At 43.9% G+C, this 24,918-nt stretch overlaps 1 protein-coding gene across 2 annotated transcripts; it reads left to right on the top strand.

Annotated features, from left to right (window-relative positions):
* Positions 1-469: 469 nt before the first annotated feature.
* On the top strand, positions 470-23,280 carry usp25 (ubiquitin specific peptidase 25). 2 transcript variants are annotated; one of them, XM_068330639.1, is made up of 26 exons: positions 470-697; positions 3,852-3,929; positions 4,163-4,307; positions 4,406-4,529; positions 5,357-5,519; positions 6,559-6,645; positions 7,228-7,365; positions 9,132-9,208; positions 9,358-9,431; positions 9,950-10,101; positions 10,688-10,815; positions 10,917-11,012; positions 11,199-11,363; positions 11,650-11,912; positions 12,022-12,092; positions 12,190-12,418; positions 13,673-13,933; positions 14,220-14,359; positions 15,437-15,604; positions 16,373-16,468; positions 17,814-17,992; positions 18,577-18,655; positions 19,330-19,409; positions 19,693-19,816; positions 21,326-21,518; positions 22,288-23,280. In XM_068330639.1, the coding sequence occupies exons 1-26, from the start codon at positions 656-658 to the stop codon at positions 22,458-22,460; spliced, it is 3,525 nt and encodes a 1,174-aa protein (XP_068186740.1). In that variant the 5' UTR covers positions 470-655; the 3' UTR covers positions 22,461-23,280. The 2 variants fall into 2 exon arrangements, with proteins under 2 accessions (XP_068186740.1, XP_068186741.1); XM_068330640.1 differs by lacking the exons at positions 15,437-15,604; positions 16,373-16,468 and having other exon boundaries at positions 22,288-23,279.
* Positions 23,281-24,918: the final 1,638 nt, after the last annotated feature.

Here is a 24,918-nt window from a genome sequence, read left to right as displayed (position 1 = left end):
TACATACACACAACCAGTCAAAAGTTTAGATCTTTACATTGTAGATTCTCATTGAAGGCACAACAAATATGAATGAACACATGGAATTATGTAGTAAACACAAAAATGTCAAACAACTCAAAATCATATTTTATATTGATGACTCCTTTGCACACTGTCATTGGGTTTAGGTCAGGTGACTATGGAGGCCAGGTCATGTGATGCTGCACGCCATCGCGCTTCTTTTTGGTCATTTCGCTTAAGTTTAACTGTAAAATGTAGACCAAAAAAATTATAAAGAAATGCAAAAAGTGTGTCCAAACTTTTTTTATGGTCGTGTAAATTATATTTACAGTCCTCGTTGTTTTTTATTTTTTGTATTTTCAATTATTTTTTATTTATTTGCAGTCTTCTTTATAATTCTAGAGGCCGTACCTTGACGTCATGCACCTCAAAACAGACATGGGTAATCGATCCCAGATCGCAGGCAACGCAGAGCAATGTTTTCATGCCTGCTGACGACCTATGCTAGTCAGTCTGCCATGGCGCCCGTAATGTCGCTGATTAAGGAGTGGACATCGTAGCATCGCGTTTTAAACTCGTTTTAGTGAGAAGTTACCACTTGTGGTTTGCTACTCCTGGTTTGACTTAAATCACATCTGTCTCTGAACCCGCCATGACTGTGGAGCAGAATGTCCTCCAGCAACATTCTCAGAAGGTAAGCTTTTGCAAGCTAACTTGGTGGCGACATAACTTTAGCCAAAGCTTACAGCTGCGTGGTTTTATGACTCAAAGTATTCGTGGGAGCGGCTATTCCGCTCTTTAATTTGTAAGACTTACATTTCTGTTTTATTTTTAATATGAGTTTACTCGTTGGAGAGTGCTGCTGAAAACCACAGGTCTGCTTGTCAATGCTAGGCCTACCGTAATGCTAGCACCAAACACTCCCAATACGTTACTCACTATTGGCGAATGTTAGCTAAAGGCGCGACGCAAAGTTAAATCATTCTGTGTTTAAATTATTAATCCTTAGCGACAGCCGTCATTTACCGTGTTTAATCATATGGACAACACCCCCCCCCCCCTCGGTTGCGTTAGCATCTTGAGCTAACCGTGTCGTCAATTGCAATAAAACAAGGCCAGATTCAGATTTAATGTGAACGGGAGTCTTTGCTGAATTCACGATGATGTCGCTTAGCGCCGACGAGAAGGACACATTTAAGGTTGGATCCTGCGTGTTTGTTTGTGGACATATTTTCTTAAAAGACAACCCGCTGTTCACCTGTCTCCTAGCTTTGTTTACATGCTTGGATATCACCAGCGTTGAGGGTGGAAACCCTGCTGCTGGCGCACTTTTCAGTAAGTCATCCAGCGAGGAAGAAGACAAAAAGCATGTGATCGCTCCCTGTCGGGTTACACCCAGTCATACTTTTGACGTCTTTCCACGTTTATAAAAACCACATCTTTCATTGCAGATCCTCAGTTATGGGATTTCTTATGTACCCAGCATTGCGACGTGCTTGTTAAGTTATGTAACCTCATGGTCGGATGTAGTTCATGCGTAGGTTTAGCGCCAGATCTTTGCGCTACTAGGTGGAGCTGCGCCCCTTAAATTGAACTAGTCCCGTGAAAAGAAATGAGGTTTGCATAATGGTTACGTAATCACAACGTTAGCGCTGTCCTGCAGCACAGAACCCACTGTTTTCAGCCTTCTCCACATGCAAACAGATGCTAGCTGTGTGAGGCGAAGCGCCGATGGGATGATAGGAGCCTGGAGCGTTGACATAAAATAAATACTTAGCCTTCCCTCGATGACTCAAATGTCAAAGTAGCAGTGTAACAGACACCTTCTAATGCAGGGCGACCTTTCATGGGCTAAGTTTAAACCATGATTAAAAACAATGAAACCAAATCAGACTAAAATTGCCCAATACATGTCCTCTTAACTGTGCTTGATTCAGCATTTGTAAATGAAATGATATAACTTTTTTTTTTTTTGGATCATCTAGCTTTGTTTCTGTAGTTTTCATTCACAGGTGTGCAGACTTGACTTGTTTTGTGGGTGTAAATGTGTGCTGTTGAACTTAGTTACAGTCATCAGTACTCCAGGAAAACAGGGTGTGGTGAGGTTTTCATGTAGTGACCTGTAATGACATGAGATCTTGTCTGAGCGCTTTGGGGGGTTTTTTTTTGTGTGTGTTTGTTTTGTTTTGTTGGGAACTTCTTCAGATCCACATTCAGAGAAGTTGTTGGTTTCTCGGGGGGATACCCCGTTCATAGATCGCTGTGGTGTTTCCAACTTGTTCCCGTCCCATGCAGGGAATTATGTGGTGTTATTTACCAGCAGCCTCCCGATGGCAGACAGCCAGTGTAACAAGCACTCATGCCAGACATGTCACATGGAAATGTGTGTGTTTGTGAATGTGTGTGTGTATGTGCATGTATTTGTGTGTGTGTGTGTGTGTGTGTGTGTGTGTGTAATGTTCGTTGTGGTTAACTTGGCCCAAATGTGTCACAGTTATAAATTTCCCTCTCACACACTAGTGACTGGGTGTTTTGGACTCAGACAGGGACCAAAACACGCAGTAATCTTCTGTTTACCTGAATCCAACTATTAAAATCTGTCAAATATAAGGACGCTGCAAGTAAAAAAGTTAGAATTCTGTGAATACTTCATTAATTTAACTGATGGTTGATTTTCAAAGACCGAAAAAATAAGTTAAGAACAAGTTTTGGAGCTGATTAATCCTCCGATATTATCCTCAAAAACAAAACATTTTTTGACTTTATTATAAACTACATTGTTGTTATACTGAACATCTAAGACACAGTAACAAACGCCAGAATACACAGACATGGATTCTTTAGTTTGAAACGGAAACTGATAGGATTTACAGTAAAACATTTAATTGTGCATGTAATGTGCAGACCAGAACAAGTGGTGGTAATGAAGGAGCAATGTAAACTAAATATTGTGTGTTTGTTGTCATGTGATGTTTACATTCACGTCAGTGGGAGTTATTTTTCCCTACCACATCTACGGTCATGTTCTTCGGCAGTAAATTCATTCTTGGTGGTTAACTGTGACATACGATTTAGACGCAGATCCGATTTTATCTTATTTTATCTTAAATCTGTTCAGATTGGTTGTACAGATTTCACGCACTTCAGGTAATCGATGCACAAAAGACACGCTAAATGAAAGCCTGCATTCTTCGTGCAGTGCTGCTGCCTTATTGCAAGTCCCGCTCCCATTGTTTTGCCTCAGAGAGTGACATTAAGAGCACTGCCATGCTATTTATGCTGCGTTTACTTTAAGTGTGCATCGCTGGCTGCCTGTGTGTACTGAGGCCATGCAGCCCAGCTGGGTTTGACATCAGTAACCAGTCAGACCTCCATGAACTCAACAACGGGGCTGAGAATGTAGGAGGTCAGATCTGTCCAGTATCAGCTCTGTACGTTAATTTTAGTATAGATTCCTAAATTGATCAGCTGATGTCAGAAAAGAAAACCAAAAACGCTCCTTTAATGGTTCTTTACTTACATTTCATCACAGATAATCACACATATAATACAGATCATTGTCTGTAGGTTGAAAAAATGGGTAGGCCATCCTGTTTCCTAGGAGATCATGAATTATCACATAGTCTGTATCATTCAGGGTCATTTCTGTACACAATCGTCCACTTTGAAACCCATTTGTCATTATGATCCAAGCCTTTAATTCTGTTTGTCTTTCTGCAGAGTCTCCCAGTTTTGGAAATAAATCTTCACTTACTCATTTCATGAATCAACATTTCTAATGTGAAAATATACATTTTGGTTCTTTTCCCATCGTACTCCGTTCTGAACTTTGTTCTGTCCTTCCACAGCACCAGCAGACGCTCCTAAACCAGTTGAGAGAAGTGACGGGCACCACAGACGTTCAGCTGCTTCAGCAGGCTCTGCAGGTACGTCATCAAACGCACCAGTTCTTTAAATCCTTACATCACTGCTGATCCGCGCTGCTCTCTCGCTTTCTGTTTCACACTTACAGCGAAGTGTTCTTTCATCACATAACACAGACTGTTTCCATGTATACAATTCCTCCTCGTGCACACAAGGTCTTTTCAATCTGACTGATTATTTCCCTGTATGGATGACCCAGCTGACACCAACCTTAACACCTAACGTGTCGCTGCAGGTGAGCAATGGAGACATGGCCGAGGCCGTGGCGTTTCTGACGGAAAAGAACGCCAAAGTTCCGCAACAAGATGAGACGACGTACTACCAGACATCGCAGGTGGCCAGCGACAGATACATCAGCGTGGGCAGCCAGGCAGACACCAGTGAGCAGCTCACCTTAGCGGTTTGGCAAAGAAGTTCCGGAGAGGTTTCGGGGAGTTTTCGGTATGTCTTTAACGTATGGCTGGTTTACTTCACACAGACGTGATCGACCTGACCGGGGACGATAAAGATGACCTGCAGAGGGCCATCGCTCTCAGCCTGGAGGAGTCCAACCGGGCCTTCAGAGAGACAGGCATCACCGATGAGGAGCAGGCCATCAGCAGGTGGGCTCAGCAGCATTACTCATGCCTAACACGCCAAGAAATTCTGGACCAATTCTGAACACTTCCCTCCTACGTTTTCTCCATCTTCACCCAGGGTGTGATGAAAAATATACCGCATTCATTCACGTTATATAACGCTGAATAAAAATCGGCAGGATCCTGTATTGACGTTGCTTTTGTTTACGCCCCTGACAGGGAGGGTATGGGGTTACCCTTACACCACCCCTATATGTATACGCACATTTTGCCGATGCTGCTGAATGCCATTAAAAACCACATTCTTCAGCAGCTTTGTGTCAGTGTAGGTTTGTCAAACGCCACGTAGAGAAGGGTTTTAGCCGTGGCGCTGTATTCTCTGTGAGGCTCCAGGATGCTTTCTATTAATTTATTATGTCCTGACTGAAGAGAACACCGGACATTAAATCAAAACCCTTATTATCGAGTACAATATGACCTGACTGAATCACAATACCCAGGAGCCTCTCTCTGGCAGTTTAATTAAATCTCATTCTGACTCACCTGATGTGAACCGATGATAAAGCCCCTCGAATCCATTAAAGATGTTGAAGTTTGTCACTTCTGAGAATCACACAATGCTTTTGAACTTTCTGTCTTGGCTGTGGCTTCAGCCAGGTTTGCAGCACAGTGGTTTGTTTGTTTTTGTTTTTTTGTGAACAAGATGAAGCCGTGTTTCCATCATGTCGATCGAATGATTGTTAAATCAACTTACTGGTTATTTGGTAGAGAAACTATTCCTCGCCGTACAATGGTCTTATTTGAGTCCACATTCTTCTCTCTCTCTCTCTCCCTCTTTTGTATTTTTGTAGAGTTTTGGAAGCCAGCATAGCGGAGAACAAGGCCAGCCTGAAGCGAACCCACACAGAAGTATGGAGCGATTCGCCCAACCCACACGACAGAAAGAGGATAGAGAGCTGCCCCGTGGGGCTCAAAAATGTTGGCAACACCTGCTGGTTCAGTGCTGTTATACAGGTGTGTAAATACACACATGAGCCCAAAAGGGGTGATGTGACAAAAACATGACCAGCCCTTTAATTCAGAATGTTTCTGCAGACCCTTTGTGTTCCAAACAGCTTTTGTCTGTTGCTCTTACACTTGTATTTGTTGCCAAGAGGAAACACACCACGGACTTCTGCCGTTTGGCAGCGTAGCCTCTGGTTTTCAGGATCGTATGCTTCAAATACTTGTTGTATGTGGATTTAATCCAGCCTAGATGGAGAAGGAATGTTTTTACTGCGATTGTTAGCATCAGCAAAGCCAGATCATAGAAAGATATCCATTAAAAACTGACTGTGAACTATGAGCATCTCCATATCTGTTTCTCATGCTTCCCATTTGTTTGCAGTATATTGTATCGATGCAGAAATCAACAGTTTAATCTTCCTGCGCTCATCTTAGAAGCATTAACGGTGTTTACACGCTGAAAAAAAATGATGGAAATCTTTATCCCAGCTAAGCTGTCACAAAGATTTAGCTTCTCATCTGCTGCCGGAGTCAGTGGTAGAAATAGATCTGAGCAGAAATATGCTAGATGAACACCGGATACAGCGTCACATGGTGCTGTAATGTAACCCCCCCTGGACTTAAAAGGAGGCAGTGCTGGAACCTGCGCTCAGGAGTAAACAGCTTCTTGTCTCTGAAGCAGACAACACAACCTGTGTGTTCGTTTTCTGATCAAAAACATCATGACACGATTTAACTGCGAAGAAATAATAGAGGGATTTGGCCAAAATCTCCCATTAGATCATATCTAATATTTTATATCAGTAATAATAGAACTTACAGCATTAATAGCTCTTTTAGCGTTCTCATCCATCATCCATGAAGATGTATTTCATTTACATTAACATTGAGTTCATCCAGCGACACCTGATTAAAAGCACACAGATGACACCTGCTGGATCAGCAGGGTATTGCAGTGATTCTGCATATGATAGAAACTGACATGGTTTTCCTCTGATGGGACAAAGTGAGATGATACTAAATACGTCTTCATTTCTTTTACCTCAAGTCTCTGTTCAACCTGCTGGAGTTCCAGAGGCTGGTGCTGAACTACTCGCCGCCAGCACGAGTCCACGACCTGCCTCGGAACCAGAAGGTAAGACCCCCCCACCCCCCTTTGTTTTCTCTTCTAGTGATCAGGGTGGAAAATGCATAGCATCGACGAAACCAAAGTGTCATTAAGGCTGTGTGTGTGTGTGTGTGTGGAACCTCACATCAAACCGTCTATAGATTATCGCAGCAGACAGTGGTTAAGCTCTGAGGGTTTAACCCTTTCTGTGCTATGAGCCTCTATGCAGCAGCTGTGCCTTCTTGACCCCAGGTCGCAGCAGCTTAGCTTAGCTTCGCTTCTGATTCACGTAACACAGCGCGAACAAGTTCCTGATCCCGACCAGCACAGGCTGATCAGACGTCTGCGTTTCCCCTCTGTTCCACTAAAATGATCATGCAGGGAGAGTTTAATCTGCTCTGGATGTTTGCATCTCTGTGCTATTCCCTCTGGTCTTAATCCCTGACCTCTGACTGTGACATTATGATGCTGCAACATCTTACTCCATCTCCACTGAATAATCATTGATCAACACATTTTATAGCCACCTTATAACTAAGAAAATGTTCTGTTAACCCTTGCGATGAGGAGCTCTGCTCTGGCCTAAGTTTGGTTCTTACCTATGTCCAGGAGCACAGAAACCTGCCCTTCATGCAGGAGCTGAGGAACCTTTTCTCCCTCATGGTGGGATCCAAAAGGAAATACGTGGATCCGTCGCGGGCCGTGGAAATCCTCAAGGATGCCTTCAAGTCTAGTGAGTCGCAGCAGGTAAGCCTCTTTCTAGCCACAAACTGCTTGACGCAGTAACATTCACCCGGTTTGGGCGATTACAGCGGAAATTAATGTCACGGTGTCTGTAATCACTGCGGGGTGTGTGTGTGTGTGGGGGGGTGATGGCGATTATTCACATGGAAATTATCCCCCCAAAACAGCTTGTGTAATAGAAAAACTGATTTGAATTCAGTGGTTGAAACGGTACGTTCTCAGAGCTTTGGCTGCCTATCTTGGCAGGGAGGAGAGCAGAAACACATGAAGTGCATAACAGTCATCTGAAGTCAGAGTGCAGGCGTGTCTCATGCAGGGCTTTGAACCGCTTCATGGAACGAAAACCAAAATCAGAAACTTAATATATTGTTGAAGTTCTGGAAAAAGATAATAGTAACCGGTTAATAAAGTTTTTTTTCTTGTTCTTGAAGAAAATATCTGACCTCATGTTTCATTTCATTTCATTCACTCAATGCGGAGTTCCCCGCAATCTGCTCTGAAACTTTGACACTTTGAAGCTATGAAACTTGTGGCATCATAAGTTGCCTCCGTTCTGTGACTGGATCAGTTCTGTTTACTGTAGGGACATAATTATGGTATGTAAATTAATTGCCTTAATTACAAAGGGGATGAAAATGAGATGGGGTGACCTTGACCTTGAGAAAGCTAGGTCAAGGTCAAATTTCAACTTTTGTACACTCAAGAACAGGATGAGATAGAAAGATGAGGGAGAAGGCCAGTGTAAGACCATAGACCAAAGCTAGTGCTTTGATCAATGACAGTAGGTCAGAGCACTAGCTTTGCTCTTTGACCTATGCAAGTAGGTCAGGGTAAAATTTTGAATTCAGGGGCGTCGCAGGATGTTGCAGTCTGTGACTGCCTTGGTTATAGTTTCCAATTTAAAAGTCCTAAAGCTACCTGCCTATTTATATTTACAAGGAAGGTTATAAACAGCTGTCGTATCCATGTTGTGTGTTGTTGGCTTTTGTAGACTGATTTATTTGCTGTGCTTTCTGGGAATGTTTGTATAAATAAGTTCTTATCTTGCTGAGACATACGGATTAGTTGTTGTAAGACTTGAGGGCACTTTTTAGTGCTTCAGTTGCTGGCACACTTTTGTGTCCTGATTTAATTATTCCTACATTTTTTGTTCCAAGATGGAGAATTTTTTTTTTTTTTTGGCATGAACTGTTATTATTTAATACCTTTTATCCTCTGTTTTCACCCAGTCCTTCACACCAAGGGCTCGCCTGCTAAATTTCACCGTTTCTATTGACTCGGCTTGACTAAATCCGAGACACTTAACCCCTCTAATCTCCAACTATTAATCCCCAAACCCACATCATCCCCTCTGAACTTTGCAAAAAAAATTATATCGACAAAGACTTAGCTGTTTTGTATTTCTGTTGTATGGTGTGAAGAAGGGATGGCAGTTGTACAAAATCATTCCATTCCCCTCCTTATGTGATCGTTCACACTAAGCCAGTGTCTCAGGAGGTGAAGCGAGGTCAGCCCACTGTTCATCATTCATGTCTCTAGTCTGTAGAAGTCAGGTTAGACAGGGTTTGACCTGAATATCTAGCGTCTATTGATTTCTGAGAGTTGCAGGATGTGGATTGCCAACAGTCAGCGAGTCAGCCCTTAGCTCCGGCCAGCGTAGATCAGTAGACGTTACACAGAGCATCGTTTTCCTGACTGGACTTTCACTTTGTGACCTCTGTTTGTTTTAAGACTCCTTCATAATTTTATGAATTCATGTGCTTTTACAGCAGGATGTGAGCGAGTTCACCCACAAGCTGCTCGACTGGCTGGAGGATGCCTTCCAGATGAAGGCCGAGGAAGACAGGTAACCACAGCTTTTATAAGAGGAGGATGTGCAATTTGTGCTACATTGGAGTGCAGAGTCCAGTCGATTATTTACGTGGAGCAAAATCACTGTAAGGACTTTTACGCTGTGTTTGAACGCTGTCTTTTTTTTTTTTTTTTTATTCCTAGGGAGGGTGAGAAGCCAAAGAATCCCATGGTGGAGCTTTTCTACGGTCGTTTCCTCGCTGTGGGTGTCCTGGAAGGTGAGCCGACCCGTTGGATTAAACATTGAGCGAAAGCTGGAGAAGCACAGAGAGATAAAGAATTTGAATAGTCTGAACGCTGGCAAGTCCTAGCCCGTAGTAATGAAAGGTGACCTTGTCGTAATGAGTTGTGGTCCATGTAAAAGAGGGTAGCAGTTGCATTGATTGTGGAAGTCCTTGATGGCTGATTGACATTGTGCTTATTATGCATGACAATACTGGCTGGGAGCCACACAATCCTGGCCTGCGGGCCCCCGTCCTCGTAAAATGACCTTAATGTCTCATCTGCGTGTCCACCGGCAACTCCTCTGTTCTTTTTCTGGGGGTCTCGTCAGTTTGTTGACGCGGGGGGGGTCTGTACATTTGCTAAATGATGAGCGATTGCCAAACATGTAGAACTCATTATTGTCAAATGGATCATTACTGCTTTTCCTTTTACAGTCTTTGTTTTACAACTGGTAGAAGGACGTTTGGCGTAATCCTGACTGTCTTTGTCTTGTATGTGTTTAATTCCACAGGTAAAAAGTTTGAAAACACTGAGATGTTCGGGCAGTACCCTCTCCAGGTGAACGGCTTCAAGGATCTCCATGAATGTCTGGAGGCGGCGATGATCGAGGGCGAGATCGAGTCCCTGCATTCGGCAGAGAACTCTGCCAGGTCCGGACAAGAGGTCGGTGACAACGCAGCACGAAGACACGAAGAACGCAGTCCTGTTTTCACCCTCAGATGTTTGAAATAAATCATTTACAGATGTATTTGTAGTCTTCTTATTGTAATCAGGTAGAATAATTCCTCCTTTGTGGTAGATTCTCTATGAAGGGTTGACCTCCTCGCCCTTATGTGACACGAGGCGTGCTATTCTGGTTAGCTGTAGCCTCGCCCATCAAGTCCCGCAGCACCTGAGAGCAGCTAATTACCAGTGCACAGATGAGCATAGCGCCAAGCCCTCTGGAAAAGCCCTAGCCGCCATCACGGAGATAGGGGGTGGGGGTGGGGGCGTCTTAAGAGTGACATCACAAAAAGAGGGACATAACCGTTAGTAAACAGCCAAAGTTCCAGTTGCGACCTGAATTATAATTTAAGAGCTGAAACCTGAAAACTTTCAGCAGCACAAACGTTGAAAAGAGAGGTGGAAAGAGTTATCACCACACACTTCCTGTTTGTCAGAACTAATACTGTCACGGGTGAAAATGTTAAAGAAACTCTCCAGAGTGTAATTTCAAACTTGGCTAAGCAAATAAAACTTTATTTTTCAGCACTGGTTCACAGAACTCCCTCCTGTTTTGACCTTCGAACTGTCAAGATTTGAATTCAACCAAGCGCTGGGACGACCTGAGAAGATCCACAACAAGCTGGAGTTCCCGTCTATGCTCTACATGGACAGGTAACACAAATATCAGCGCTGGTTGCTTTTGGAAAATATACAGGAATGATCTCAGTGCTAATGAAGACCTGAATGGTCTCCTCTGATCCTACTGATGTTAGGTACATGGACAGGAACAGGGAAATAACCCGGATCAAGAGGGAGGAGATCCGGAGGCTCAAAGAGCACCTGACGCTGCTTCAGCAGCGACTGGAGAGGTACTTCCTGTCCTCCCGCACTTGTTTATTCAGCCAAGGTCAGCAACGCTCTCTGGACGGCCGCGGAGAGTAATTCCTCACCGGACCCGTCCTTTGTAGTTTGTCATTACGCCCTCTACTTTTTCGTGTTTCCTCGACCTCCTTCTGTCTCTTTGACGCTCCCGCTTTCTTTCCGTTCCCTCTCAGGTATCTGAGTTACGGTTCAGGCCCCAAAAGGTTTCCTCTAGCAGATGTCCTCCAGTATGCCATGGAGTTTGCCTCCAGTAAGCCGGTGTGCACCTCTCCCGTCGACGACATCGACTCGTCGGCGCCGCCCGGTGGCACAACAGGACAACCGCTGCCCCCACCGAGGCAAGTTTCTAAACAGAAGGCCTACTGTTCACGGTCACTGCCTATTTATGTCACCCGGGGGGGACAGGCAGTGACTAGGAGGTGTATCGTCTGTCGACATGTCCTCACAAACCACGGGACAGAGTTCAGGGAATTTCCACAGATGTTTTGTTGGCGCTCTAATCTTCATTTCTTAAATGTTCTTCAGTTTGCTTGTGCTTAAATTTTTAGGACTATTGAGTCAGATACTTTATCTATAACTGTTTCTTTTAACGCTGAATTTATATTCTGTGTCTGTCATCTGCAGCACGGCCGAGCAGGATTGCTTGCCTCCCCTAGAGAGCGCTAGCCTCGCCTCAGGTCCCACTACAGCGCCCCCTGCAGCCCAGCCTCAGCCACAGCAGCAGCAGCAGCAGCAGCGAGTCCCCATTCATAAGCCTTTTACCCAGTCCAGGTTACCCCCCGACCTCCCCATGCATCCTGCCCCACGCAACATCACGGAAGAAGAGTTGAGTGTGCTGGAGGGCTGCTTGCATCGCTGGAGGAGTGAAGTGGAAAACGACACCCGAGGTAGGGCGACACGTCCGCAGCGCTCCCTGGACTGGGAAGGAAACGAACACTGTAAAAGTTTTTAAAAAAAAATCAGCTCCAATAGATTGTTTTATGTTCTTGCCTTCAGATCTGCAGGGCAGCATAACAAGAATCCACAGAACCATAGAGTTGATGTACTCTGACAAATCTATGATGCAGGTGAGCGGTGATTTTAGCGGACACGTTCATGTTTATCAAACAAAAACTGCTCCATTTGTGCATCAGAATTCTAAGTCTTCTTTTGTTTTTCTTCTAGGTTCCATACCGGCTTCACGCTGTGCTGGTCCACGAGGGCCAGGCTAACGCCGGCCACTACTGGGCTTACATCTACGACCCGCACCAGCGCTGCTGGATGAAGTACAACGACATCTCTGTCACCAAGTCTTCTTGGGAAGAGCTGGTCAGGGATTCGTTCGGAGGCTACCGGAACGCCAGTGCCTACTGTCTCATGTACATCAACGACAAGAAGCCCTTCCTCATTGAAGGTAGATATGGAGGGTTGAACCCCGTAGGAGGAAACCAAGAGGCTTGAAAACAAGACATAGACAGAAATATTTTAATTATCCTCAACTGGGAAATTCTAATATTACAGCAGTATTTCAGATAAATGGGATGTGAAGAAGGATAAAGACTAAGAAGAAGAATATACAGTAGAGATGATAGGATTTCAGTATGAGTTTATTAAAAAAAGGCTCAGATTAATCATATTATAGTTGTCAAAATGAATCAAGACTTATTATTTGATGAATTCAGGTTAATTTTAATTTATTACTGTCATGACAAGTACAAGTAGACAACAGATTATCCAAAGAGGTGCCGGGCAGCAGCTTTGCTTTGCACCCTTCGCGAACAACTGTTTCGTTAACACATTAAAATAGAAGCACAGGAGAGAACACCGGTCAGTAAAAACATGTTGGGGTCATATGGGTGTAGTTACATCACAAGTTATGGTGGATGAATCCTTGTTTGGAGCCACGGGGACATCTGCTGGATAATTCTGGCATCTAGTGGTAGGATCTGGAACAACCGTCCAAAGCTTAAAGGTCCCATAATGCATTTTGTTTACATGTATCACATTAACGCGCGCGTCCTAGCGTCGGATCGATCGCCGTATTCTGGAACTTTTCTTTCAAAACTTTGTAACTCTCTCTTCTCTCTCTTGTTAAAAACGGCTGTTTGTTTATGAGCGGTGTGGACTGTGTTCGCTATGACGCTGAAGATACACCTTACGCAGACACACACCTGACTGAAGCGGAGCTAACTAGTTAACCAAATGCTAGCTGACTTCAACAGTTTGTGAGGAACTTTCAGTGTGTAGCTCTGAGCTCGGACATTACCGCACACCGCTACCGTAGCCTGAACAACCTCCCCCTCGGGGATGACCACGTCCATATCCGGGTGGACAAACAAATATGACTCAGGATAGGTCAATTCAAGTCGGTTTGTCACGTCACAAACCAAAATGTGACAAATCAGAGCGTATTTGCTGTGGATTTTTCATTTTTTAATATATCTATTGATGCAGGAAGCGTTTCTTTTCCAGATTGTAGGATTTGGTTGGTGAAGGAGGATCATTGTGTATATGCAGAGACTTGAAAAAAATGTGTTTTTCATAATAGGACCCCTATTATGAGCTGAAACCTGTGTATTTTTCCAAGTGTGAAGATTTAACTAAGTTGGAAATGAAAACCTGACACAGATCACCTTATAGTCTTTGTACCTTTCTGTTGTCTGTTCAGAGGAGTTCGACAAAGAAACGGGACAGATTCTCAGCGGCATGGACAAACTGCCCCCGGACCTGAAGCAGTTTGTGAAGGAAGACAACGAACTGTTCGACAAGGAAATCGAGGAGTGGGACACCTTACAGGCCCGCAAGGCCCAGCAGGAGAAGCTGGCCCTGGTGGCGGCTGCCGCAGCCGCCTCGGCGGCGTCCAACACCTCCACTTCCTCCTCTTCCCCTCAGCCAATGAGCATCGAGTCCAGCACTCCAGACAACGCAGGTCAGGGTCACGGCGCTCCGAATATAAATGAAAGCTCTTATTGAGAATCAATAGTTTGTGGCAACATAAATACAGAAGACGTCTGGTTCCCTAGAGAGTTCTTAAGGGATGGGGAGATAACCTTGAAATATTGGCGTTGAGTCTGAGAGCGCTGCCTGATATTTATACTATTGATACAGTATGTGCAATCCATCACAGGAAAGGCACTTCCAGTCTTCCACTACTGCTTTAAACCATTTTTATTTTAATTGTGTGTTTCTCTGGCGGTCTGGTGTCCCTGCTGCAGCCCCCCAGCAGGACCCCGAGTACATGGAGCAGCCGTCGCCCACCAACGACTCCAAACACCTGCAGGAGGACACGGAGCGTGCCATCTCCAGGGCCGTTGCAGAACAGGAGGAAAGGAGCCCCGAAGCCCTGCTGAACGCCGTGAGTCAGACGTACCTTCATCCAGTCATCGTCACGCATCACACGTCCTGCCATTTAACAAAAAACAAGTCAGTTTGTTCATATCAGTCAACAAAAGGTTGTATTGTTACCTGCATTTTACCTGCATCCCTTATCTCCTTGAGTTCAGGATTCCCGTAGGATCCTCGTTTATCTGTTGTGTTCAATGTGTCCTCGAAAGGTTGAGAGAGAAGCCCGTGGACGTCTTCTGAAGTTTAACCCGTGAGGATTATTATGAAGCAAACAAACGTCTTATTTGTGGTTCCTAAAGTGTTACATTTGGCAACGACGATATTTTTTTATTATAGTTCTTGGTTTTTGTGACTACGTTCATCCGTAGTTGTCGTCATGTCGTGTATGCTAGCTCAAGACGGGCAGCTTTTTGGGTTTTCTGTCAGGACTCCAAACATCACCATGGGTTTTCTAGCATGAATAGAAACTGAGATTGTCGACGACGTCTCGAAAATGCAGGAAATGTCTGTCAAAAGTTGTTGGAAACCAAACCGCAGCTAAAAAAAACAAAAAAAAAAACAAGGGCGTATTGGACTCACATGTCTGAAGTCCAAAGTTTTCTCATTACATTTGGTTAGAACTGCGAGAGAAGGAAGCAACCCATGCTAACAACTTCGACAAATCAACTGTAACAATACAGTACGGCTGTTTTTAGTTCCACTGCCTCGAGGTGAATAAAAGATCATCTCATGTTTATGCAAAGGATGGATTATAGTAACCACTAATGAATAAAATGTAGATTTAGTCCCGTTATAGTTCAAAAACATTCGAAAGGAAGCTTTTTTTCTACACGCAGGCAAGTCATTGTCTCAAAAAAAAACCCCAAAAAACGCTTTCCTTTAATTCTTACTTTAAATATTCAACTTTCCAGCACCGTTTCCTCAAAAGTATGTTGTGAGTCTGCAAAAAAAAGAATAAAACGGTTTGATCTGTAGAGTCAGCTGTGGGTACAGATCTAATATATGTCTGTACGTATTCCTTTACATTTACTGTTCCTTGACGTTCCATCAACACTCTATCCATCCTGTGTCATCTGTCTCTCTGCAGTCTCCTCCTCCTCCCACATCCCCTGTGCCCGAGGCGAACACCCCCTCCACACATCCTCCTGACCTGGTCATGGAGGATGAGTCCCCTGGCCAGCGCACAATAGAGGTTGCCATTCCCCATGTGGGGACCTTTGTCATTGAGTCAGAAGAGGGGGGCTATGATGATCAGGTAGCCGTAGACCAGCTCTGTTGGAGTCTGTGCCTGTTTGATGTCTGCATTGAGAGCATCGTTGCCCTTTTTTCACGCGGCTCCGCAAAAGCAGGTTTTCACACCTGAGAAAATCTGACTCTTTGTGCCAACTGATTCCATTGGCGTCGCTAAATGTGAAACGAAACGGACCTCTTTGGCCTTTTTTTATTTTTATTTTTTGTGTTACGCTTGGCACAAAGGCAGGTTGACCTTTTAGCCGAAAGAAAAATAAAGAAAAGGACAATTATGGATCAGCCTGTTGTCCATTTGATAGCTAATATTCACCTGCATATATAAAAGAGAAAAAGCATTTCCCTGGGATGCTTTTTTTTTTTTTTTTTTTTTTAAACACATCCTGTTTTTTCATGCATTCATTGTTAATTTTGTCTCATGAGTTTTGCTTGGTAACAGCTGGAGGTCACTATGTTTTGAGTGTCCCTGCACTTTTTTTTTTGGCTGGCTGTCACACACAGCTGTCACACGGCTGCTGCCTTTGGTTTTTAATTTATTTATTTATTATTAATTTTTTTTTTACGATTACACACTATGCAGTTTAACTGACCGGCTGCCTCCCTCACAAATATGTCACTCTAACCAAATGCATGAAGTGCTGAGTGATGTGGAGCATGCCCCCCTGACTGTGGTATGCTTTTTATTGTTAGTGCCTCCAAGCAGGTAACCTAGATGTTGACACAAGTTCATCACATGGACCTGTTGTGTTTAACTTGGCTCCTGCTTCCTGGGCAGGCAATGATGACCCCCAACATGCAGGGCGTAATTATGGCCATTGGCAAATCCGGCAGTGTGTATGAAAAGAATGGGCCTGAGGCTGCCTTTTTTAAGGTACACACTATCCTCCTACCTTTTCCTCATTCTGCACTCACTCACTCGACCCCCATACATACACCTCCACCTCTCCCTTTTCCTGCTGTTGTCATCTGTTCTTTGTCAAACTGTCTTAAGATGAAGAAAAACCTTTACAGTAAGTAAGAACTCAATAAACACGGGGTCTTGGGGGAAATATATTTGCTGCTCGCTGGTGCTCAACTTGAAACGTCTCTTTCTGGGCTGCATGTTCTCTTCCTGACGTCAGTCACATCCAGAACAGAGCACAACCTCCGATGTGGGCGATACCCTCTCGTTTTCAAGCGACTGATGTTTCGGGGCCGGTCACGTCAAGTGGAGCGCGACGCGCTGTCTTTATTCTACACATATCTATTTATCTTTTTGGCTCCTGCTCCTCCACCCCTAAAATTCTTTGTGTGAATTGGTTTGGTAGTTTTTTCGTGTAATTTGAGTCAAATGTTCAATAACACGCCACATCCTAATGTATTGTTGGCCCCACCCATCCACGCAAGTCTGCATCCTAATTTGGCTTCCTTCCTGTCCCGCGTCCCACCTTTCATACGACTGTCTAAAGCACGTGTGTCAAACTCAAGGCCCGGGGGCCAAATGTGGCCCGTTACTTCATTTTATGTGGCCCGCGAGGGCATAAAAGGTCAGAGTGTGCTGTGAACTAAAACTACATTTCCCACAATGCAGTAAATAAACCTATTTTAACTTTTACAAAAAAAGTTTTGAACAAAGTAAATGTCTTAACTTGTGTTTGATCTTATTTTTCTTTATTCTCTTGATCCTTGATTGATGGAGTTCTGTGGGTTTAATAACCTGACAAATGAAAAAGATTTATATTATAACAGAGCAACAAACAAACATACTTTTTCTGTGCAACTGTAATGTTTGTAATTTAATAAATTCAGAGTTATTTAACTCTGAATTTATTAAGTTTAATAAATTCAGAGTTACATTTAGTTTACATTGAGTTACATTTATAAATTACGTCTGGCCCTTTGAGGACAGCTATAAAAACGACGTGGTCCTCGGTAAAAATGAGTTTGACACCCCTGATCTAAAAGAAAAATTATGAAGTTCTGACGTTATTCATCCAACTGGCTTCACTCTGACATTAATACGTCAACAAACACGTTTCTCTACGCAGCAACTTGGAAGAAGGGAAACTCGTGGCCGTTATTTCACAGGTGGTTGGGTACTAAACTGCTTCCCCACTTTTAAATTGTGCTGTTGATCTTTTTCACAAGTCAACACAGCGATCACTGTCATACAGACACCTGCAAAGCTGCGATTCCGTTTTCACCGCAGCTCCTCCGTCTCTGTCTCTCTGGTCCAGGCCATAAAGTTGGAGTACGCTCGTCTTCTGAGGTTCGCCCAGGAGGACACGCCTCCGGAGAACGACTACCGGCTGCAGCACATCATCGTCTACTTCATCCAGAACCAGGCGCCCAAGAAGATCCTGGAGAGAACGCTGCTCACGCAGTTCGCCGACAGAAACCTGGCCTTCGACGAGAGGTCGGTGTTAAACATCTACTTAACAACTACTTCTCAAAAAATGTCCAGCAGAGGGCAACAGAGTGCTTGACTCTGACTTTCCCGTTGCAGTTTCAACCGAATCACTTGGACAGTACTTCAGTACTTTAAATTAAAGCACTAAAGTATCACTTTTGTCTCCGTCAAACAGAAATCTGAAGAGATATATATCCAATAAAGACTTTTTTATAACACTGCTGGCAAATAAGATTCCCCTCCATGTTAATGTTGTCGTGCTCCTGTAATTGGGGGTATCTAAAGCCCCTTACTTTCTCTTCAAACTTTTCAACTACGGCTTGTTGGCCTCAATCCATATTCATGAGTGAAAAATTGATTTCTCCCCTCTCCTCTATTTTGAGCGAGATAATTAGATTTGTGTGTGCATGTGGCCTGAATAGGAGCCTCCGGAGGAGCGTTTCACTTCTCTCAGCACTGAAGGGCGATTCATTACGGCGCGTTGGAGGCCCAGAGGCGGAATGGACTCTTTCATTTCCTGCGCTACCTCACATTGTCTCTGGCCCGTTTCGCGGCTAACGCCACTTCCTGTTTCCTCACCTCTCCCACAGATGTAAAAGCATTATGAATGTGGCGCGTGCCAAACTGGACCTGATTAAGCCTGAGGAGGTCAACATGGATGAATATGAGGTCAGCAGGAATGTCTTCTGGGTTTTGTTTTGGGCGTTTCTTCTCGGTGTGTGGAAACATTCGACTCCTAATCGGTTTGAAATGTTGATATCTTGTGAGGTGATCATGTGGAAACTTCAAACCTGCATGCATTATAAGAGCTGGACTCCAATGTGGTGCCAATTCAATCTAATAAGAATCGAGTCAAAAAGCCTCAAGCATTCCGGTTACCCCTTTGCGTTAACCCCATCATTCCTGCAGCCCAGCCAATCCAGACGCACAAACATCAATAAAGCCTTCGTGCTTTTTAACGTCGCCAACCATCCCGGCTTAAATTACAGGACATAAAGAGCAATTATTGACCACGTTTACCAGCTGGAGGTGTCCTGTCTGCTATTTTACAGACGCCTCTTTTACAATTGTGGTCTATAAGGAAAATATTTTTTTGGATCATGAAACACCCAACAAATGACCGCTGGGGAAAAACTGGAAGGAATGAGCGTCGGAGCCGCGTCCAGCTCTTGTAATAAAATCTGTGGAAAGAGATTTGAGTCATTTCCTAAATGCTTTTAACGCAGTATTAGGAAGTTGTTCCAGCAGCTGTCGTTAGATATGAAACACACACCAACATTATTAGCCAATCAGAGTGACTGTCACCGGTCTCGCCTGTGGCTGTTTGTGTTTGTCTCAATCAGATGTGGCATCAAGCCTACCGGAATTTCCGCGACACCACCGTCTTCATGGTGACCGGCTTGGAGTTCTTTCAGAAGACAAAGTACGGTGACACCTTTATAGCTCTATTCTTTATATCTGATGTTGAAAAGTCTCTTTCCAGAACTTTTACCACCTCTGAGTTCAGTGTCGTGCATCACATTTATGGCTAGGTGGAATGTCACCTGTAGGGGGCAGCAGCTCACAGTCTGTGCAACCTCCCGGGTTTATAGTAATGCAGGGAGTTCATGGAGTTCATTTCTTCCTTTAAAGAGTTTTCTGAGGTCTCAGTGCAGCTCTGCTACTAAATTATCTGAAGTTAACATGAGTGTTTCTCTCTCTTGCAGCTACATGGACGCCCTGATGTATCTGATCTACTCCTACCAGTACAACAAGGAGCTTTTGTCCAAAGGGCTATACAGAGGCCACAGCGAGGAGCTCCTCGGCCATTACCGGCGCGAGTGTTTGCTGGTGAGGCGGCGCCGGCACTAACTCACCGGTTAATGTCGGGACAGCTCGTCGATTCTCTCCTGAAATTAAGGGGATATGTTATTTCCTTCACGTCACATTTCCTCCATTAAGGGGATCACAAAGGTGGAGTTATGGCCTCACGGGGTGCGTTCCAGAATGCTTTTTTTAAATTTATTTTTTATTTTTTATGTCCGTTGGTTGTTTGCCTGTGATTTGGTCTCTTCTTTTTGTCGCTCTCTTTCCTCTGCAAAGTGACTCAGCAGAACTAACGCAGCCAAGCACCCACCCCACCCCCACCCTCACCCCCATCCTCCTCATCCTCAGTACCGAACCGTGGTACTAAAATCAAATTACTTTTGCTGAGATATTGCTTTGGCTTGCTCGCAGCCCACAATAGATTCCAGCGAAGGTTTTTTATTTTATTTATTTTTCATCTGATACTGACAGATGAAAATCCTTTCAGCGTCGTGATATGAGTGTCTTTTGATTTCACCTCCACTAAGAGTGATGGTTAGGGGTTGAGGGTTTTTTTGTTGTTGTTGTTGTTGTTGTTGGGTTTTTTTGGTTTGATCATTCTCATTCTGGTCTGTAGCGAAACGCTCTCGCTGATGCACTCGGTAACCTTACACCAGCATTGTGCTCATAATGTAATCACTGGAGTGGGAATAGGAAGCAGGAGAGCCAGAAAGTATAAACACATTACCATGAGACACAAGCGCGTGTCCTCGACTAACCTCAAACCTCGGCTCTGCAAAAAAGAAAAAGCCGCCATCAGTCATCTTGGATCTCTGGCCAGAACTCCTGGCTGCGTCCTGCTCAGCTGTTTACCTCCAGTTTCTTGTTTTAATTGAAAACACTGTTTAACGTTGACACAGTTCCTGCACTTGGATCGCAGTCGTCGTCGTCCCCCGCCCCCCACCACTACCACCCCCCCCCCTCCGGTCTCCCACCCCCATCCCCTGGATTTCAAACCTGCCTGGAAAGAACGAGTCGTTTCCTCGCAGAGGAGGTCAGCGAGTTTGTCCGTCGCAGCGAAGGTGTTCCAAAAACAGGAACAAAAGCTCGCGGGTCTGTTTTTTTTATTATTTTTTTTTAGGAACGACAGGAGCCACTTCAGTTCAAGTGGCCGTAGGATGGGATGCGACAGTAATGATGTCTATGGGATTAATGTCGGCACTTTAACGGCTGTCTGCTGCTTATCCTTTATGAACGAATGGAAACTAGAAAATAACAAGGATCAAAACGGTAAAGAATATTGTTTTAGAGTAATAACAATCACGTCAGTCGTCAGCTTCTCTTCCACGTTAAAGTATCCCCGTCAGAATCTCAGGGGGAAACGAAGGAGTGGTAGGTGATCGATTCAAGCTGCCACCAATCCTACCGGCCCTCGTGTCTCCATTGTGGACTAATAGCTTAGTTTAACCCCTCTAATGTTGATGATCGGTGAACATAAGATCTAATGTTTTTAAAGACGCTGTTCCCATCCCGTCCTCTCAACCCCCTCTGTAGAAACTGAACGAGCAGGCGGCGGCCATGTTTGAGTCGGGGGAGGAGCCGGAGGTGACCACGGGCCTTGGCATCATGAACGAGCTGGTGGTGCCCTGCATCCCTCTGCTGCTGGTCCACGAGACGGAGCGCGACCTGCTGGCGGTGGAGGACATGAGGAACCGCTGGTGTTCCTACCTGGGCCAGGAGATGGAATGTGAGGTCACCCCCCCCATCCCACCCCCAAATAAAAACACTCATCCCACCTAGGGTCCCCAATACAGATCAGGAAACCTTCCTGTTTAAACAAACACCTTATTAAGAGTCAGTGGATTCAGAAACTAAACTGTCGTTGTTTTAATTCGTTAGCAGCAGATATTTCTTGTTTTTTCGCTCCTTAAATGAGAAACTTTTCACTGAGAATAATCAGCGACGGAAATCATCATTAGCTGCAGCCTTATGACTTTAATTTAACGATGTTTTTACTGCTCTTTAAAGCCACATAGCCGCACATGAAGTCCTTGCAGCGCCTGACATTCGGCTCGAAGTTAATTCGGCCGCTTTCGTCTTCCTGTCCACTTGATAATTTTTTTTAGCGGCGGTTCAAATTCAACCATGTGGAAATTAAACCGTTAGATTAAAAAAAAAAAATTACGAGGATAATCTTATTGATATAAAAACAAATGAAAAGGATAACATTTTGCGGGACTGTAAAGAATAGTTTTCTGATCTGTCAGTGGAAATAAAGAAATGGTGGATTTTTTTTTTAACAGAAGTTCAGACGGTGGACGATCGGCGTGTAAAGCTGAGCTTTATCACTCAGACTCTTGTCAGCGGGGGTTTTTACAATCTGCTCCTGTTGTTGGAACATGCTTTCAATCTGCTGCCAGTATCACACTGAAAATATTGACCCTGAGATTTCTGTGTTTGGGAATCAGATGTTTAATCTCTGGTTATCTGTCTTCCTGTCTTCCTCCCGCCGGCAGCCAACCTCCAGGAAAAGCTGACCGACTTCCTCCCCAAGTTGCTGGACTGCTCGACGGAGATCAAAAGCTTCCACGACCCCCCCAAACTTCCCACCTACTCCACGCTGGAGCTGTGCGAGCGATTCAGCTGCATCATGGCCGCCGTCTGCAGGGCGTCCGCCGAGAGGAGATGAGCGTCGAGGGGAACCCCTCTCCCCCACTTATCACAGGCCCGGCCCCCGGGGCCCAAATCCATGGACCTTTCTTAACTCATGCCTTCCTTTATAAATCCAGGGGTCATTTTTTGCTTCTCGCTGTTATTCCTCTGTCACTCTTCTGCTGCTATAGGTTTTATCATTCTAAATATTATTTCACTTTTATTTTAAACAAAAAAAATAAAATAAAACGCCACCGAGACAGGAGGAGAGAACGGACTGATGGGAGGGAAGAAGAGTGGCAGTCCTGCAGTGGTTGAAAGCCAAGCACATTCTACTTCAGCTTTGCAAAAAAAAAAATAAAAGTTTGGGATTTTTTTTTTTTTTTCCATAGTTTATTATTATTTTTATTGTTATTATTATTATTATTGTTGTTTCTCCAAATGCGTTCATCGCCCTTTTCTGAAGCACTTCTTTCTGCATACCCCCGCTGCTCTGCCTCCGGTTTGGTACAGTATTACCACGTTTTGTTTTATTTTTATTTTTATTTTCTAAGGAAGAGAGAACGACAGCCTTCAGATTATCGGCGGCTCCGAGGATCTCCAAAGGGCCTCCTGTCTTTGTGAACCACGCCAGAATGAGATGTTTTAAGTGCTGTGTTAGACGGCCACGGACTTCCTGTGGCTTGTTAATAAATTGAGAGAATAAAATTTTATTTATGGCTCTTTTAAGCCAAATAAACGTATTGTTTGCCTGATGTTAATTTTTACTTTCCTTGCACGTTATTTTGTTTAAACTGGATTATCCAGATTGAGATAAGATCTGACAATACAGTTGGAAACAAAAATGTTTCAGCCCCCATATTTTATTTTAGGCTTACAGACTGAAGCTATTTATGAACTGAGCAATAAAATACACAGACAGTTCAGACAGCTCAATACAATGGATTTTATTTTTCCACATTGAATACAAGATGTTAATATCAAGCCCCTGAGTCACAACCATCATAAAAACCCACAATTTTTAAATAAGATTTTTTAAAAAAATCCAACTTCATTGACCCTCATAGTCCCAAAGGGTTCTCTGTTGAGGTTTAAATTTCCATCTGTGATAAAGGAAACTTACAGGAACATCACTCCTAAAGTTAACATGGTACAGTTCTACCTGACCTTTATGTTTCATACCTTCTGTCCAGGCGATCATTGAGTTGTTCCGTTATTTAAAAGAAGCCAGGAAAGAAAATCGTAATAATCCCAAAGATTTAACACCCTGATCCGTTAATGCTTTGGATCTTAAACTTAGACAAGAAAAGGAAAATCAATTTTCATCTTTAGGAATTAATAAGTTCTATCTTTGCCTTTGGTATGCGGACCGGCGCTGTGAGTGAGGCGGTGCAGCGGGCAGATCTGTGTGACCCGAACCCTTCAGTCCATTTAGGGCTTCTCTACTGAAGGCGGTTATTAACTGGACTTTACAAACAGCCGTCATGGGATCGCAAAATATGGACCCAAACTTTTCCACTAAAGCCTTATTTAACAAAACATCTGAGGGTATTTAATGACTGCGCCGCATCGTCAACCTTGAATGAACCTGTACTAACTTTCCAAAGGTCAAATGTCACACCTTTTTTTACAAAGTATTACCTGTTCTGTTTTTATTGGTGGAACTGTCAGAAAAAAGCTATCTAGAATTTTGGGAGGGGATTCATTCATCCATCCGTCCTCTAAAAACATGACAAACTCAAAATCCTCCACATTAAAATGTGGGTCAAACGTAAAAATAATAGAAGGAAATTATGAGATGTAGACATCAGGGTTCCCCCACAAAACATGTGAATTTTAATTGAAGTTTCTGCTCCTCTTAAAGAAAATAGACAAAACAAGACACACATCAAGAGAATAATCTTAACTTATGTGAAACTTTAATGGTGACTGTCGATATCAAATGTGTTGTGAGTAAAAGGAAAGAAATCATAAATGTTTGCATGCATTGCTCGTGTGTGTGTGTGTGTGTGTGTGTGTGTGTGTGTGTGTGTGTGTGTGTGTGTGTGTGTGTGTCTGTGGTTTGTGCATACAGATCTCTGTGTGGGTCTTTTCTTGGGCCAACGTGAGCAGACCACATTGCATTGAAAATGTGTATGGAGCACTAATTATCATTATTGGCAGCACCATCCCATAATTTTGCCCATTATTCCCATTGACTGGGGCAGGAGACCAAGTCCTGTGATGATTATAGAGCACAAACAGCGGCGGTGCTTGGAGTCCATGATACTGACGGACAGGCTGTTAGTGGTTTGAACCGGGTTTCCAACAGTATTGTTTCTCCTCTCCATGACTGCCTGTTAGCTGAAGAACAATCAGTGATTGGTCGATTGATCGGCCCCGCTGCTGATTCCACATGTTCAACCGACCAACAAGTTCCCAATCGAGGAACAACTAGTGTAATATTACCAACGCCGCACAGGCTGTGACCTCAGATGTCCATCAGTGACCCCGAT

Source organism: Antennarius striatus, chromosome 13 (assembly GCF_040054535.1).
Source record: "Antennarius striatus isolate MH-2024 chromosome 13, ASM4005453v1, whole genome shotgun sequence".
Lineage (NCBI taxonomy): Eukaryota > Metazoa > Chordata > Actinopteri > Lophiiformes > Antennariidae > Antennarius > Antennarius striatus.
The sequence above is the reverse complement of the archived record's forward strand: the minus strand, read 5'-3'. Positions and strand labels throughout refer to the sequence as shown.

Bases quoted from the DNA above. Each gene is read 5' to 3' on its own strand.
- usp25 (XM_068330639.1), top strand. From the start codon at position 656: ATGACTGTGGAGCAGAATGTCCTCCAGCAACATTCTCAGAAG. The intron at 12,093-12,189 runs GTGAGCGGTGAT...TTTTTCTTCTAG, and splicing joins CTGACAAATCTATGATGCAG to GTTCCATACCGGCTTCACGC. The intron at 19,817-21,325 runs GTGAGGCGGCGC...CCCCCTCTGTAG, and splicing joins ACCGGCGCGAGTGTTTGCTG to AAACTGAACGAGCAGGCGGC.